At 38.0% G+C, this 18,703-nt stretch overlaps 1 protein-coding gene across 4 annotated transcripts in view; it reads right to left on the bottom strand.

Moving 5' to 3' along the window:
• Positions 1 to 18,703, bottom strand: part of USP6NL (USP6 N-terminal like) — a 111,094-nt gene that overhangs the window by 44,915 nt on the left and 47,476 nt on the right. For all 4 annotated transcript variants that reach the window (XM_062491707.1, XM_062491708.1, XM_062491704.1 and 1 more), the window contains 2 exons: positions 14,505 to 14,578; positions 12,389 to 12,471 (listed from right to left, as the gene is read on the bottom strand). In XM_062491707.1, coding sequence (XP_062347691.1) covers positions 12,389 to 12,471; positions 14,505 to 14,578 — 157 coding nt within the window. The remainder of the gene's footprint in view (positions 1 to 12,388; positions 12,472 to 14,504; positions 14,579 to 18,703) is intronic.

Genomic DNA, 18,703 nt, shown 5'->3' with positions numbered 1-18,703 from the left:
TGCACAGAGTTTCATTTTAAATGAAAAGTATTTCACAATCATACCAGGCGTCACATTTTAAATCTAATGTGGGAGAAGTTTCTTGCAGAACACTGATCTTCATGGTCTCATTGAGTTAATCATGAAGAAACAAATGCTGTGCATTCCACTTGTCATTTGTGATGCACATTTAAGTGTTTAAATCCACAAGGAAAGCATACTTGCTATTACCCAGGAGACTTATCTTGAAGGAAGTATTTTTAAAAATTTTTAAAACCAGTCATTTGTATCATTTTGAAACCTTCATGATCAAAAAATTTGTGAGGAAACATCCACAAAAAACGTTAGTAAGGTATAGAACTCAAAACCAAAAGTGACATGAAATAAATCTGTAAGAGTGATCATGCACGGGTAAGGTATGAGAATGGAAGAATTCGCTTGACAGGTGTCTGAACATAAAGAGCTTTAGTACAAATAGAATTGTCTTGCTGTACAATATGAAACTCAGATTGCTGAAGTAACAACGTGCACTATTACAGTATCCACATATATTAGGAAAAAGTAAATCTGCCCAGATAAGTACAGTTTTAAATTGTGTGATTTGTCAGGAGTGAGTTGTAGGAGTCTATGGCTTTACTAGATACAAAAAAAAAAAAAAGAAAAAAAAAAAGAGTATATTCACACTGGGAAACCAATTCTATAGCAATAAACACACTAATGAGGTGTTCTGTTAGGTCTGCCTCCCCCTCAGTGTCTGATACATGGCACATAAAGCTCTCAGGGTAATATGGGGTATTACGGATATGTACAACCATGCTTTGCGACAGGCAATTTTCAGAGGAATCCTGACTACGAATACCGCTTTAATCTTCCAGCTTTTCAAAGGAAATTAAAGCAAAAGTGTTATTTTCAAAATAAATAATATACAGAAAAGATTTCTGAAATATTAAGGAGTAGGTAAGAAAGGTGTTGTTTTTCACACATGAAATTCTGCGGCTCACTTCCTTCTTTCTATCTCACAATTTACTTACAAACTCACAATTTTGATTGAGTCTGTCTCTCAAAATAATTGGAGTTCTGCTACTGTAATCATCCACTTGGAATTTTCACCGAACAACCTCTGCACAGTATGGGGGTAGTGACTACAGCAGATTAAAAAACAGCTTTCAGCAGATTTGTTAAAATTCGTAAGCAAGCCAAAGCAATTAATTAACATATGGGATAAGCCAGTGTGACATTCTACAATATAATTATCAGGAAATATGCTGCAAGAAAGAATTTAATGCTGGCAAAAGGCTGGACCACATGTGATTTTGTGACTAGGTTTTATTTGCAATTATTATTTGCAGATTCTGTGGATGTTGCTGCCAAATTGCACAGCCCAGTGCCATGAACATGTAGCTCCTGTCTAGAAAGTGTCAAGCAATGTGCACTCTGAGAGATGAGATAATATAAAATCAAAGTTTTATCAAACTCAACTAAATCTCGTAACGGTGACTTTTTAGTAAAATACTTTGCTGTTTGAAAGATGACTCTGCTGTTAAGTTTTTAATGCCAATATGAAAAAATATCAAGAAATTCATAGCAAAAAACACAGAACTATGCTTTCACTGCCAAATGCTAAAAATATGTGCCTCCCTCTCTTTTTAGTGAAAAGGCATGTTCTATAAGCAAACTTGAAAGTTTCACCAGCATGGAATCAGAATACCTTTGAGAAAATCTATAATCAGCTTAAATTGAGCACATCAGCATTTCTAGTGATTTTTGATGTCACTTTAATTGTACATAAATTAACACTGAGTTTAAAAATGTCTTCTCAGAATCACATTTTTACAGAAAGATAAAAATTAGTCTAAACTACCTTAAAATTCCCAAGAGTTGAAAAGGCAAACGGAAGAGAATACCTTGCTTTTAATTTACATTTGATAAATGTCTAAAACACCTAGGATTTTCTCCTTAGACAACATATCTCATGTTTTGAAGTGCTGCTCGAAGGTTACTTCCTGAGCAGATCACTTAAAACATAAATTAACAGCAATCCATGGTTTGCATGTTGGCAGCTTCATCCCCATTAAAATTAATGCGCTATGCAAAGCCTATTTCAACATACATTAACTAAGACAGTATTGTTCCAGCAATATATACTTGTTCACTGCTGAAGTTCAAAGCATTATGTACCTACACTTGCTTCTTTGGGGAAATAAACTCCAGTGGTCTCAAATCCCATTCTGGTGGGTCCTTCACTGGGTCAAGAGTAGCAGCATCTTTGCACTTCTAAAAATTGTCCACACAAAATTTTAGCATCAGCTACAACCTGGACCAGTGAAGCACTCTGGCCATTCCCTACATTCAGTTACTTTAATCTTCTATAAATGCTAAATTTAGCAGGAAATATATGAGCTAATAATGATTATGCTACATACTTATGTTTTAGAGCTTAAGCAGTAACTCAAAACCTTTGCATATGGCTTTATGAATGTTGTATAAATTAAACCATATTAACATAGTCAATCATTTTCCTCAGGTCTGTTACCCAATATCTCTTTTCATACAAGGAAGTACTTCATGAATTCCTAGTACACACTGGGTGATCTTTTACTCAAATCAAGTAGCAGCAGCTGTTAACAAAAAAACCAAGTTATTTGCCCTTAGTTGGCAGAATTATCCTGCAGCTTATTTTTGTGTTTGCCATCAAATCTGCAGGATTGCATTCATCTCATTTCCTTCTGTATCTGCAGGGGATTGCTGAAGTGACAGCCTGGACTAACTCAGCTGAAAGAATGGATTTAAAATTCAAATTTCAACTTGAGTCCTAAAAATAAGCTTAGGATAAAGCTAAGCCAAAGAAAGGGGTAACACTGTGACACAGATTTAGGAAGGAAAAAAAAAAATAAGACCACACCTTTCTGAATTACAGCAGTAACAACAGAACATTTCTTCCTTCCACAGGAAGAACATGCATGAAAGGAAAAGTAAAAGAACCATACACTAGATCATCACAATAACACAAGGGGAATGGGAAGACAAACAATTTTAAAAGAGATGAACGTCTTAAATAGTGTTGCAAAAGAAATTAAATGCACAATCCAAGTCACAGAAAAATTCATTGGCAACTTCCAGACACGTAACTTTGGCACATCCTCCTTTTCCTGGTGGTCCTACCACTAAATACACAAGTGATGTGCAAATATATGCAATTATAAAGCTCCCAGGCAATCCCCAGAGAGAAGGTCTGGTTCCTCTGCCTGTGATTCGTCTGGTTTAGACAATTTTCATGAAACAGCTTTGAATAAACAACCACTTTTCCCCATCAGGCTGACAAATAATACGTGTTAAAATAGCAAGTGTGAGAAAAAGCGAACAACAAAGGCACTGAAGAGTTCCTCACAGTAACCAAAACACCTTCTAAAGCAACACTTCTGACCACATGCTCTTGCAAAACAAGACCTCACTTTAAGGAAGCAAATACTGCAAATTGCCACAGCCAGCTCATGATTTTGGACACCAATTCAAATGCATGAATGCAAAGACTCAGAATGCAACCACCACGACTACAGACAAATTCACAGAACAGTGTTGCAGAGCTGTAAACAGTCAGAATGGACAGGACTAAGCAAATTTTATAGCAAGTCAAATGTACTCTTCCATTGTCAGGGATGTTTAAATAAAATTACCTATTTATCCTGGTCCCTGAACCAGCCTCACCACTTCACAACTGCATAGCAAGGGAGGACTCATTTCAACTTATCAGGAATTCCATAACTGATAATTCCTGTGTTTGCTGTGCTTCCGAAACAGGTTTTGTCATACAGAAATGCAACTAAAATATTATTTTAAAAGCTGTTCCCTGTAGAAGCATGCGAAGAGAAAAAAAAATTGTCTAATGCTAGGAAGATAAACCTGAAAAAAGGCATCTTGAATCTTAATAACTAACCCAAGAAAACTACCACTGCTCTTCTTAAATAAAGATAATACCCTCACGGTATATTAGGACAAGAGGAAGGAATGCTAAATAGAGCTGAAATTTGTGGTTGGGTTATTTTGGTTTTTTGTTTTTTTTTTTAACAGCAGTTCCTCAATATGATTAGCAATGAATATTCTGCAGCAAAATCAGTCAAGGCAAGTGTATCACATATGAGAACGCAGAATCTATGGCACTTAATACAAGATTCCAATGGAGAGAGGAGAATTCAGTGGAGCTCCCATGGTAAATCTTTGTAACGCCTCATGAAAAATTCTAAACAGTCAAAATTATGCATATTTGTAGCATATTTAGGAGAAGAGAAACACAACTCTTCCCTAATAAGAGAGATGTGAACTTTTATTTAAAAAAAGATTTGACTTTGGCAGCTGAAAGAGCCTGAACTTAGTACACTCTTCCCAAGAGAAGGAAGAGTTTAGCCACTCTCCTGACAAGAGGGTCTGACCCTGTCTCACAAAGCTGCAAAGAGGAAAATGACAGCAAGTCCCTGTTGAATGACCAGCATAAATAAAATGCAGTAAGATTGACATTTATAATTGAACTGTTAAGAATAAACATTTCATTGCTAGTTTAGTACATCACCACATTGCTTAACATGTTTGACAGTATTTACTGTGCCTAGAAAATTAAGAATCGTGGCTTCATGTCACTGTGAACAATAAATTTGCAACCGTTCTAGTAGCCTTGGAGCTCTTTCCTTGAAATCTGATGTGCAGAATTAACAGCCTTAAAAGGAAACAGCTTTAAACTGAGGCAAAGGAGATTAGAGTACATATTGGGGGAAAAAAAATGTTTCATTTTCAGGGTGATCAGGCATTTTCAGATTGCCCAGGGAGGTGGTGGAGTCACCATCCCTGGAGGTGCTTAAGTGGCTCCTGGATCTGGCACTGGGTGATGTTTTTTAGTGGTTATGGGGTTACAGTGATGGTGCTGGGTTTACTCGATATTAACTCTCTTCCAACCCTGATTCTATGACTCTCCTACTAAAACATTTGCAATTAAAATTATATAAAATCCCTATTTTTTTGAATGCTACTTTGATTATTACCAAATTACATCAAACATGCTTCTTTCTTTCTTTAACTGCTATTACCCAACATCTCAGCATAACATCTTTTGCTGCCAAGAACCCTCAGAGACCTGTCCTTACAGCTCTTATCTGGAGAGAACTCACTCGTGAGTCCACCCAAATCAGCAGGGAGAGCTGTACAAGAGTTATTGCTCTTGGACATGTGGTTCAACAGGCGCAAGGGAAAAAATACTAAGGAATGCACACAACACTTCAGAGATGAGGACTATTTTCCAGCAAGGCTACATACAAATTACCAAAAAAATAGAATCCAAGAGGGGGTAACTGGCTGCTCATCATACTGCTCCCTATCAAGAAGTTCAGGGTAAAATAATAATACTGGAAGGAAAAAAAAAAAAATCACTAGTTTCATTTGGAGACATTTAATGGAGTAACTCAATCCTTGACTGAGCTCTGCATTTCTTTGCTCCCCTAACTCGTTTTTGGAGCATGCAGTAGAAATGCATTGCAGCTAATAAAAATGCACTATGTTTTTTTTAGAGTGAAGTTTGCTGGAGAAGAGCAGGTAGGTCTCATCTCAGCAACAGAAAGAATGAAATCTGCCATTTGAAAAGCACCTCTCCCAATGTGATAATCTCCATCATTAGCAGACTATTCTCAAAGCATGTTCACTGCTTTAACAGGCTCATGGGATAAAGACTAAGGGTATGAGTCACATTCCCAGCTGCTGGTACAACTGGTACAATACCATCATGATCAGCACAGAGCTGCTGTAAGAGCAGCACAAGAATCTAACCCAAATTATGGAGAGAGCCTCATGAATGGGGTGAGGGGCAGACCTCATCTGTATTTTCTACCACTAGCACTTGTACTGTACCACTCTTTAGTCTCTAGGGGATAAAAATCCACATGAACAACCTTGAAAAATAAACCTCCAATCTGCCCAGTCTCACTATGCTGATCCTAGAATGCTTATCACCATAACAGCATCTGCCACAGTAAATATACATCCCCATTTCCATTTACTGAGTGGTAGGAAAAGGAAAAACGTTCAAAGTGAACCATCCAAGTCGGATCAGAAATTGTGACAATACAGGTTATTGCCTTAAGATAATAATTACTAATAGAAGTTAACATAAACCTTGATAATAACAAGGTCTGAAAAGAACTCATGCAGTGCAGGCTGAAGAAATGAAGGTATTTTTAAGTTTTTTGAATGATGGCATGTCTGCTATGACTTTCACAGCTCATCACTAAAAGTTACCAGAACAATTCTGTTACTGGCAGTCATCAGGGAACAAGGGAAAGAAGAAAGTTTTTGGAAAGTTGCACTAAATAAACTGCAATTTCTTCTGTTATTTCTACTTAACTATTAAGGTCTGAACACTTAAAACATTTTCCACAATATATTAGTCAGAGTATTTAAGTCAGAATCTATATCTCCCAAAGACAAGTAGCAAAATTTGGTCTTCAGCTGCACCTGTCCCAAATTCCAAAAACATTTTTTTTTTTTAACTTAGAAAAGCAAAACTGTGGTCTTCAATAGTTTCCTTATAAAAGAAAACAGAACACCTCCCTATCAGCTGGGTGATATACAGAGAAAGAAATCTAAAAGAATCACCAAGAATATACACACATAAGAATGTGTTAAAAAAAAAAAAAAAAACAGGTAACATAAATCCTGACATAAACTTACAGCTAAAAATGAAAAGTGGGGCACATTGTATTTTTTAAAAATATTTTTGCTTGGTCCTCAAATGATTGAAGAACTGAAATCTGTAGTTCCAACAGGTACCAAAGCAAATGAACCTGGCTGGTGATACTTCTTCAGGGGATGTTGTTCAATGCTTTACAAATTTCAGTACAAAGCCCCTCAAGACCTGGAGTACCTTGACCGGGCTATGTTGGTGGTGTGGTGACCTAAAGCAGGAAGATGCTGTTCAGATTTGCTCGAATTTTAGTTTTCTGTGCCATTCTAGGAAGACACTGAGGTCATTTGGCTTATCCTGCTCTGACTTTTGGCCTGGTGCTGAAAGGCCCCAAAGAGGATCAGCTCTTTAAACTGGTGTTGACCTTTACAGTTGCAAAATGCTGTTCTCAGCTTCTACCCTACTTCAGGATCATGAACAAAGTTGGGGCTGTTTTGCAAACTTCAGACAATGCTTTTGTGACCATTCAACCTTAACATTATGTGGGGCAGGGAGGAAGGGGAAGGAATCAAGTTATTTTGTCCTTGTAGTTAACTGGAGAGTTTCATGAAAAATAAATACAAGGATATATTAATGAAAAATATATTTTTAAGTATGTGCTTCAACAACAGTTAGTTAAAGCTTAAATTCTTATTTACTTACAAAAATACTGTCACTTGAATTTCTTGCCGTCTTTTACTGTTTTAAGACCTTTAATAATTTTTAGCTATAAAAACAATTCATAAAATTGTCACTTCTAAATAGACAAATCAATAGACATCATATAAACTGTCAGTTTAAAGAAATAAAATCGCTTTTAAAACATTCCTCATAGTAGGGAACTTGTCACCACCCAAGGAATATGGTATTTATTTTAGAGGCTTTCTTAACCATTCCAAAGCAGCACCAAATCAACTAAATAATTCAAGGAGGGGGAAGGGGGGAATCCCAGATCCTGAAGCATTACTGGAATGCCTGTTAAGAGCTTCAAGACACTCAGACACTCCTTTAGGGTTCTTTTCCTTGAAGTTATTCCCTTATCAATGACTGCTGATAGAAAAAATGTAAATTTAAGTTATCTACAAGGTAAAGAAAAGGGCTGATGAAAGAACAGTCCACACCAAAAACACTGAGGACATTTCATTTACAATTTAGCCAGGTTCCAAGATAGGTCAGAGAAGAACTACTTTTTCGTAGGGTGCAGGGTCAACATTCAAACAATGCTGACCAAAAAGATACAACATAGCCAACAAGAAGGGGGAAAAAGAAGAAAAGGAAAAACTGAGCAAACAAACCCTTAATTTTTTTATGAATACCAAACACATTCTGCCTTTTTCATTTCCAAAAACAGCTCAACCAGTTTTTGTTATGACTATCTGTGAAGAGATCTTAGGCATTTCTCCCATTCCTAAAATACTTGATTGCAGAAGTCATCTATTACAGGCTAAGCCTTATCTGAGCCCTATGGGAGTCCCTAGAGATGGGCTGCTGGACTTCCATCAGCCACAGGCACAGATCCTGCATCTCCATCTCCTGCACTTTCTAGAAGAGAATATCCACTCTTATCAAAACATTGGCAGATTGTGTATACAGAAACTGGTGCTAGACTTCAGAGGATAAAATGTTCGTTTCAAAATTGAATGGCACTTTTCACATCAGCCTGACTGCTCAGCATTCCTGCATTATCATGTGAAATCAGCAGCAGGATTTTTACCAGAAAACAAATTGCATTGAATAAGGAGCATGCCTGAGGTTCTTCTGGAAAGGGATATTGCTGCCCTTTTTCTTTAAAAATTTTTAGGTTTGTAAAACCTAAAATTGTATAAAATTGTATAGAATATGCTGGTTTTCTCTGTCAATACTCATAGCCATGACTAAGACAAGCTCCCTGACGTGGGATTCTCTGAAACATTCCAGAAGTGGGTTTCTTTTAATAGGCCATTCCATATTATAGCAGTACTTAATTTATTTCATTTATGTATTAATTCCATCTATATACTATTCCTCGTATAGCATCTATATCAGCAGACACAGAGGAAGATCAACAGCACTTAGTAGAAACAAGCTTGTACTAATTAAGAGGAATAATACTAACTGGAGAGATGTAAGAAACACATGGAAGGGGATGCTGAGAACATGCTGGAGATGCACTCCCAGTGGGAGGAACACCATGTCAGCATGGGGGAAGACATGTAAGACACAAGGACCAGAGGGAGAAAATAAGTAAGAAACCAGGAGCAGCAGAAGGAAGTCATCATGTACAGGAGCTCCTGCACTGCCTGTCACCTCACCAAAAGAACTGGGGTGATCCAAGGCTAACCCATGAAAGAAAACCCAAGGGAAGTTTGTCCTGGAGGCAGAGGGGAGACAGGTGTTTCCTCTAGGTGCATGCTAGAGTGTTATGGTGTGGAGTGTTCCCACCCAGCATCCAAGTCAGCAGTCAGAATGTCATGTTATCTGGCAGTAAATTATGCAAAAAATTCTCCAAGTTGAGTCCGGTTTGCCTGCAACACCACATGACTTAAACAAACCACAACCCACTGCTTCCTTATGGCCTTGCAACAACAGTAGCTGGTAAAGGCCAATTTTTCTACAATTTAGCTAATAAGTTTCACTCTTCCTGGTTCCTGCATGCCTCTACTGTACAATTTCTGTTTTCTGTAGACTAGCTCATTACTGCTACAATTTAGTCAGTGCCACTGAACAAACTACTCCTAGCTGTATTTTGTTTTGTATATTCTGGTGTTAAATATCTCAAGAGACAGTCCCCTTGGGCTCCCCACAGGTTATTTCACAGCTTCACTTTGCTGGAAACCTTCTTCCCACATCCAACTTCCCTCTAAAACTTCCCTTTATTCATTTCAAATAAGTCTCATTATTATAATGCTCTGGTACTTCTCATTGAACACACTTTCCTGTTCTCTAAATTCATTAAGTAATAACTCAGCTATTTTTTTTTTGTTTTGTTTTAAATAGCTAGATTAGTAACCTGTCCACACCACTTTCCTTTTAATATCCAAAGTTAATTAGAACATTCACATTCATTTGCTGAACTGCAAAATATTGTATTGCAGCAAACAAATTAAATTGTGCTCTGAAGGCAGCAGCTACTAAAAAATGAAGACAATATTGGGTAAAGATGGACCTAACTCTTGTAAACAATAAATACTACCATCACTTAGAATTGACCAAAGATGGCAGATACATCAACTGAGGGTATTATAAATAGGTTAAAGTGACATATTTTACTTGAAGGGAAATCTTACATCTGTTTCCAATCACAGGCTGACTTCTCCACCTTTTTATTTAAAGGCACTTTCCCTCTACCTCTCACTCCTCTCTGAGGAAAACCTGAGCTCACTTTACTGGTATGGCAGGAAGACAATAGAAGTGCTAAGTCTTCAGGTCCCTCAAGTTTACAAATTCCCAGTTTAATACACAAATAAGGACACTGGGACACCATAAGAACTGCAAATCTAAATCACAACCACTCTTGAAATGTCGCTAGCCTTTACATTCTCCCATCTTCTACCCAGTGGGAAGTTACATGTGCAGCCTGAGTGCTTCATTCCCTCAAAATTATCTTTTCTGTCCTATCAGCAAACAGCTGAACTTTGAATGCTCCTTCACAGAGCCCAGGAAAGCTGCAAACAGGACACAGACAAGGAAAGAGAGAAAACTACTGGTGGTAATCAAAGCCTATTTTACTTGAGAAAACAAACCCTAATTTTCTATCAGGTTCCTCACACCTAGCACCCTTCTGATACAAAAGACACCTCCTTAGTGTTTAAAGATGTCAGTATAAACAAGATTACAAATCCCTGTAGACCTTAACTAGGACACCTTAAGTTTGATCCTGCCCTTAGATTTTGTTTCCAATATGCATCAGCCTGTTTGCTAATTTACACTGTAAACACCTGAGAGGTCAGAGGGAATTATGGCTCTTAGGGATGATAAACTTTTGAGGCTTTTGTTACATCCTACTGCATTTCAAACTCTCATAGAACAGGAGTTTCAGATGCAGCAGGCCCAGTATGACAGCACACATGACCCAGACCACAGGAAAAATCTATAGTGCAATACAAATTGCTATTTCAGGGCAAGACAGTTGATATGTTTATCCTAACTATTTCTTGTATTAGGAGAGATTTTGCTTCTCAGGAAAATAAAAACATAATTTGCAAGACATTGAATTTGTCTTAGACAATCATAAAGCAGCCTTGAGAGCACTCCCAGGTGAAAGCTGTGCTGTAACAAGACATGGATAAGCTACAAATAGGCACAATTAGTGAAGAGATTATCTGCACATACTGTTAACCTGTGCAGTCTTTATGTAATTTAAATCTTTCAGCTTTCATCCCTTGAAGTTGACTGTATAGTAGACTGCTGGTGAGTAAAGATGTTCCTGAGCAGGAGGTCTGGGGTAATGACCAAACAGCAGCAGCAAGGGGAGAGGACATGAGGAAGAATCTTCTACTCAAAAATATTAAAATAAAAGTATTATAATACAAGTAACAGGAAAAGTTCAAGAGTTCACAAGGATACCAAAGTCAGAGGTGAACCCTTCAGTGGCTTCCACTACTTCTGCCCCAGAAATAAAATAATTCTGACATCCATTCTCCATTAGGAATGCTACAACTGCAGGCATGTGGTGCTGCAGCTGGGGTTTACCAACACAAGGACCTCTTTGTGTACAACAGGCCTCTTAGAATGTCACACATCAAATTAACTCACCCCAGTGAAGCACAAGCAGTCTGCAGGTAAAGATGATTTTTAACTGAAAGCTTGTGAAAACAGTAACATTGCAAAAAGGAAGGAAGAGAAGGAAATAAAGGCCCCCATAAAAGAGAAGATACACATCCCCCTTTCCAATACTATGAATTACATATTACTAAGGTATTACTGAGTTTTCCACTTATCACTGATTTTTCTGGATTTAAACTGCATTTCAAGTATTCAGACATGCCAAACACCAAGAACCTCAGAGAGTCCTAATATCAAAAATAGCAAGTCAACCTGCATTTAGTTTCTGCAAGTTCGATATTTACATGTGCCAACCAAAAAATCCTAATAGAATTTAGTATTCTAATCTTCTATTTGCCAAAAAGGAGTAGATTATGTTACAAAGGAGGCACCTGTAGGGGAACTGCATCTTCATTCTGGCATTTTCTGACTTAAAGTTGATTCAACATTGGGTCCCAAATCAGCAAATATTTCAGTAAGGTTAAAAAATATATTAAGCCAAAAGATATAATCTTTGATGGACTGAGATACACTGTTGCTCATATACAATGATTAAGCAACCTCAATGTGTTGGGATCTTTTTAAAATTGACGATTTTAACGAAATTTTTATAAACCCTTCCAAGAACTTCAAATTCGTTTACATCCAACTAAGTTATTCACAACAAAAATTTATCTGCAATTCAGCTTGAAATAAGTTTTTTTGTAGACTATGAATTTTCATTTCCCAATAAAATATTTTAAAACATTTCACTCCCTATGCAAGATCAAATTACAGAAATAAAAACCCAGACAGAAGCTGAATTGAAAAGCACAGTGAAAGATTAGCCAGCAGCAACACTTATACTGCAGTTTCCAAAATATCTATTAAAGGCATAATAATACTTTCATCAAATAGGTAATACAATAAAGAGCCTGAATATTAATAGCAGCCAACTTTTATTTTCTTTACAATCTTGCTACTTACTGTAAAAACCCAAATCTATCTGTGACTTTGTAAAGACGGTAGTCAGCATCTTCCCACGGTTCAATCTGAGCACCCTCACGTCCCTAAGGGGAAAAGAAAATAGAAAAAGGCAAATTATATTTTATGAAACAATAAATAAAGACACATTCAGCCACTGAAAGCATCATCTTTGGGACATGGTTGCAGGAGGCTAGAGGAGGGGGAGGAGAACACCAGTCCTAAACTAACCAGCCAAGACAAAGGAGAGCAGAACACCTATCCTAGCTTTTACCAACAGCATTTTCATTACAGGAGATCTCCTTTGGTCACTGCTATACACAAAATAAATTTCAACCAGAGTCACAGTAATCCCACACCTGTTGTTAAACTCCACAATAATCCATCAAGGTCCCAGAGTGCCCTCTCCTCGTTTCATTTCCCAAGTCCGTCCTTCCTGAACAATCACCTGCAAGAGCACATTCTGCAGACAGTCCTGAGTTAATGTCCATGCTGACTTGCAGCAGCTGTCCAACAATGCAGCACTGAGTTTTCCCTCAATTATGCATTCATTCATGTCCCATTATTCCTCCCCAATTGCCAGTCTTACAAAAGGCTTGCAGAAGTGTAACTACATTTCAGCTCTATGTACTTCTGGTATGGGCTATGCGCAGATTACTGGCTATGAAATCATGCCACTACTCAGCACATGATGTGTATTGGGTTCGTGTGGCATGGTTTTAGTAGCAGGGGGCTCCAGGGGTAGTTTCACTGAGAAGCTGCTGGAAGCTTCCCCCACATCCAACAGAGACAAATTCAGCCAGCTCCAGTAAGGACCTGCCACTGGCCATGGCCCAGGCCACACTGGAGCAGGTTTGGTGGCAGGACTTGTGACCCCATGGGGGACCCAAGCTGGAGCATCTGTGCCTGAAGGATTGGCCCTAGTGCAGGGACCAATGCTGGAGCAGCCCATCAAGTGCTGCAGGCCATGGGAAGGACTCATGCTGAAGCTGTTCATGAAGAACTTCAGCCTGTGGGAGGGAGCCCACACTGGAAAAACAGAAGAGTTGAAGGAGTCAAACCTCCAACTAGGAAGGAGTCACACAAATACTGCAGGATGAACTGACCACAGCCCACATTCCCCATTCTCCTGCTCTGCTCAGGTGGAAGAGGTAGAAGAAACTGGGAGTAAAGCTAAGCCCAGGAAGGGAAGGTCGGGGAGAAAATGTTCTATATCCAGTTTTTATTTTCTTATTGTCCTAATCTGATTTGATTGGTAAATTAAACCAATTCCCTCAACTCAGGTCTGCTTTGCCCATGACAGTCATTGGTGAAGGATCTCTCCCTGCCTTTATCCCAACTCATGAGCCTTTTGCTGTATTTTCTCTCCCCTGCCCAGCTGAGGATGGCAGTGACTGAGCAGCTTTGCAGAGCATCTGGTTGACAGCCTCTCACACACAGGCAGGTTTTTCCTTCTTCCAAGGTGAGCCACTCATTTACTGCACACCATGTGAACGACCGCAAGTCTGGCACATAAAACATTCCATGAACTCTATAAACAAGGCTATTGCTCTGTACTCCAGTGACACTCCAGTGACAGTCCATAAGTGTTACAAAAATACCTGACTACTGTGCAAGCATTCTAGACATACTCTGTGCCAGGCTTTTCCTGACAACGGGTCCAAGAACAAACATGGTATGACCAGGGCATTTCTTCTTGTTTCCCACAACAATATTACAAACAATACAACTCACTCATCTTTTACTTTGTCTGCTATGATTTCAGTATTTGTACTACCATAGCCAAAGATTAAATAAACAAAAACAAGTCCTTCAGATCTCACAGTCACACTGAGCATCCCTAATACACTCCACTTCCACTACTTCTAATACAATACACTCCCTGAAATAGTCCCAAAGTAACTTGCTATGCACCTGAAAAATGAGGTGAGTCATTATCCAGAATAACTCTTGTGGAGAGTTTAATTCACCTAGAGGCCAGTGTAGCATTAAACATCAGATTAGTACTCAACAGAATATTTTAAACAACAGCTACCTGGATCATGATTCAATTTTTAAACAGACATATTACTAAGATTCATTATAAAATGTCTTTTAAATTACTAAAAAGTTCACTTACTCTGTCATACTTGGCAACTATCTCTGCTCGTTCCTGGGCAAGTTTGATAGCAGCATCCTGCTCAGCATCTGCACCTGTAGAGGAATTAAAATAATGCTATTCAGATTTTCTCCCTTGTGAAAAAAGAACTGCAGCCAAATACTTGGAAAATCAACTTCAGGGAGACTACTTCAGTGGAGAAATGCCAAAACTGTTGTGTCAAAGCAAAATATGACCTTAGTGTACGTCCTGATACTGCTCAAAGCAAAGTACAGTTACTGCATAGTACCTTTACTGCAGAGTTTAGAATATTTCTGATTTTCCACCAATGTAGATATTAAATACAGTAAAAAAAAAAAAATTCTGCACAACCCACTAACTGAAAGACCGAAGAAAGTACTAAAGGCCACTAATTGGCAATTCCACAAACATTCTAATAGTCAAAGAAAGCTGAGACATTCACTACAGGCTTAAAACAAAATTGTGAAGTATTTACAGGATTTGTAGAGATTGGAATACTGAAGAAACAGTGCATGGCTTCTTAGAAATTGCCTAAAACTTACTTCTCAGAAAACAGGGAAGGATGTTGTTTACAGTGTCAGAACTACCACTCAGGCAGAGGTGGAATAAGTGTAAGGATATGACAACAGGAAGGCTGACAGCAAGAAAAAAACAGTGTGTGAGTAAGCACTGGACATGAGGACACTGCAGATGCAACACTTACTACATGAGTGCAGTTCAAGTTTTGCTCAATCCTGCTCCCTGAGCAGAAACCATCTCTAGGACATGGACAGGAACAGAGAGCACCAAGAAAGGAAAAGTTGCTGTTTTGAATATTGAACAACAGAACATACTTCAATATCCCAAATATATCAAAACAATAACGTAAATCAGCCTTTATTAATAAGTTTGTGAAAGATTCAAGAGTTGAATTCTTTTGATTATTGAAAAACAATGAACTTCAGATAAAGCAAGGCTTGAAAAGGGTTTAAAATATATTTCAATCTAACACTGTTATAAAAATAACTTCAAGTATGTGGGTTTTTTCCACTATCTAGTTCATGGCAACATAATCAACTTCAGGAATTGTACACACCAACCATCTGCGCCATGAAATAGAAAAACATACCAGATATTACACTTCCCTATCGTATGACATTAATATAATTATTTGTTCAAATCTAGCGCTTCTTTAATAAAGGTTACCTACATATTTTTCAACGTTTAGACAAGAAGTTGTGCCCAGGTGGCCTTCTAAGCCATCTGTTAAGAGATTTAGCATGGTCTCTGCTTGTTTTCATTCCACCTTTCTTCACGGAAACACTAAGAGAACCTCAGAATGACCCAGCACAGACACAAGCACCAGCATTCAGACAAAAGCACTGCTTGTCCCAAGCTTCCCCTAAGAGAAAGTCTGGCTGCTTCTTCAAAGCTTTCATTTATGATCCCCAGAAGTCACACTTGGTTACCCTCACCTGGCCCCCTCTATCACCATCATTTGCTAATCATATTACTCTTGTTTATTAAGAATACATAGAGCTCTGTCATTTTTTCCCAGTGTGCAACAGAACCAGCACACTTATATTTACACAGTTTTTTGAGGGAGAAAAAAAAATATTCAGTATGCTATATTTGGAAACTTCACATCTCTAAGCTACAATGCTGACAAATCATTTCCTCCCTGTAAGGTAAGGGGTGAGTAGAACCACTTCATATTGCTCAGACTTTGGTGTGTCCCAGCAGGGCACTGCTCTTACTGTGCTTTCAGGTGCTGGATCCACCTTCATTCCTAAGCCAAAAGAGGACTCAAGACACAAAGCAGGTTTGCTCTTCTCTGGCACAGCTTTACAGCCATTGCAGGGCTCTGTTACCCAGGCTGCCTAGGGGAGCGCTAAACAAGACACATCTCCCTCCAGAGCTCCTCCCCAGCCTTGTCACACCCAAGGGCACAGACACAATTTTACAGCACTGCGAAGGCATTCCAGCACTATCTACCCCCCCAGCACAATTACAACAATCTGGTTCCTAATCTTTACAAGCTGACACACCGTGTCTGCTGAACTGACGATGCCCACTAAAGCTACCAAATCAACACTGACAAAAAGCAAGTGGATGAACCCTAGTTTTACTTTCAAAGTGAGAAGATAAAGGAATTGTAACCAAAATTAAATTGTGTTTCCTTCTGTAAGACAGATCTGTGCTTACAGAAAGTCTTTACAGAAGACCAATCATGGGTTTTTAAAAAGTAAACTTTTAACCTCCTTAGAAACCTGACATCCCTTCAAACTTCAAGTACTGATTGACTCTAACCTCCACTTCTCCAATGAACAGCTGTGGGGAAAACCTCCCTTGTTTAAAGTACACTTGCTGCTGAGCTTCAAGAAATAGGTAGAAAGTCCTATCACTAATTTCCTACTAGAAGAGAATAGATTTAATTTGAGAAGGGGTGAAAGAGTGTGGGTAAATATAAGCAGACAATATTGTAATACACAGTAGTCAGGACATTCACATAGTATGTATTTGATACATTGTTTAAACAGAACTAGAAATGGTTTCTATTTTTATTTTAAAATGTGCTCAAAAGGACATAGATCTTCAAAAACACAGACAGAATAACAGTGTAAGCTGAAAAAAGACAAACCTTTGCTTAAAAGAATGCCAAACTGTATTTGCACCAGAAAGCAAGTTCCTGATTTATGCTGAAAACGTGGCCATGGCTTACCATCCCTTCCCCTGCATAAGCAATGTGTGAATCAAAATTTGGCAGGTTCTGTGTCTCATGACAATTCAATTACATTTAATGTGTAAATTATCATATTCATTGCCTTTAAAGTAATCCTCTTTGCTTTCTGCCAGAATCATCTTAACCTTCCAGCTGCAGTGAGATAGTTCAATGTTTCATTAATCTGTTGATACCGAAAACCCAGGAAACTGCTTGAGATGTGGACAAGAGGTTTTACTTTGGGAGATAAGCATTAAACATGATTTTTCCTATAAAAGGAAATATTTAAATATCTCCAACTTAGAAATTACACATTGATTCCTGATAATGTAAAAGCTAAATATGGGAATAAAAAATTTCTTTAGCACAAAAATACATCACTCACAGTGAAATTGAAAACAAGTAACTGGTATTCTGACATCTTAACAGTTTTTTTCAGTGTTATCTCAGTGAAAGCAGTTAACGATATGATACAAGTATGATTAAATTTACTAATTAAAAGTTAGCATTACAGATTATACAGGAAACAATAACATCTCAAATGAGGTAGACAAGATATAGTCAATAAAATAGCAGAGAGAACTGATTTGAACTAAAAAATGGGAAAAACATTAGCAATGACCTGATGATAAATTCTGTCAATGATGGCATGCCAAACAGCACTTTCAAGTCCCCCCAAAACAGTCAGGCTTACAAGGCACAAACAGCATGGCTAAAACCCTGTCCAGCATCAATCACAGAATGTTGGAAGGGACCTCAAAGGCCATCTAGTCCAAGCTTTCTTGGCAAAAGCACAGTCTAGACAAGATGGTCCAGCACCCTGTTTAGCTGAATCTTAGAAGTGTCCAGTCTTGGGGAATCCACCACTCCCCTTATTATTCCAACGGCTGTTCTCATTGTGAAAATTTCCAAGTGTCCTGAATCTCCAGAGGAGTAACAGATATAATGCAAACTAAAAATATATGACACTATGCTCTATTAATGAATGCTAAATTACCTGGAACAGACTAACTGCCAAAAGTGACATTTAACAGCAAAACAACAGATCTAAGTAAAAATAAACACTAGTAAAGAAAAAATAAGGTTGTGGCCTACAAACAGATGTAAAAATTAGATTTTGAATTTTACTAAAACTTGTCAAGGATAGAGATTTTTGCAAGAAACAGAGCTATGGTTTGATGATCTGATGAAACTAAAAAAAAAAAAAAAAAAAAAAAAAAAAAAAAAAAAAATTCCTGCCTTACTCTTGCTTTCATGCCATCTTCTCTCTTCTGTTCCACATGGAGGAAGAGTAGCTGTAGATGCAGTCACCTACAGAAGCCAGAGAATCCTGACCCAAGGAACCCCAATAATCCACCTAAACATATATTTTAAGGTGGGGGTAGGGAGAAGGTAGGGGAAAAATTTATGTGAACATAATTTTGTATTTATTTAAATCACTGAGATAAACACTGAGGATCCCTCTTGCAGTCCCTGCAGTAGCTCAGTTTTCCAGAAT

The sequence above is a fragment of the Cinclus cinclus genome, chromosome 4 (genome assembly GCF_963662255.1).
Source record: "Cinclus cinclus chromosome 4, bCinCin1.1, whole genome shotgun sequence".
Taxonomy (NCBI): domain Eukaryota; kingdom Metazoa; phylum Chordata; class Aves; order Passeriformes; family Cinclidae; genus Cinclus; species Cinclus cinclus.
This window is presented reverse-complemented; position numbering and strand designations above follow the sequence as displayed.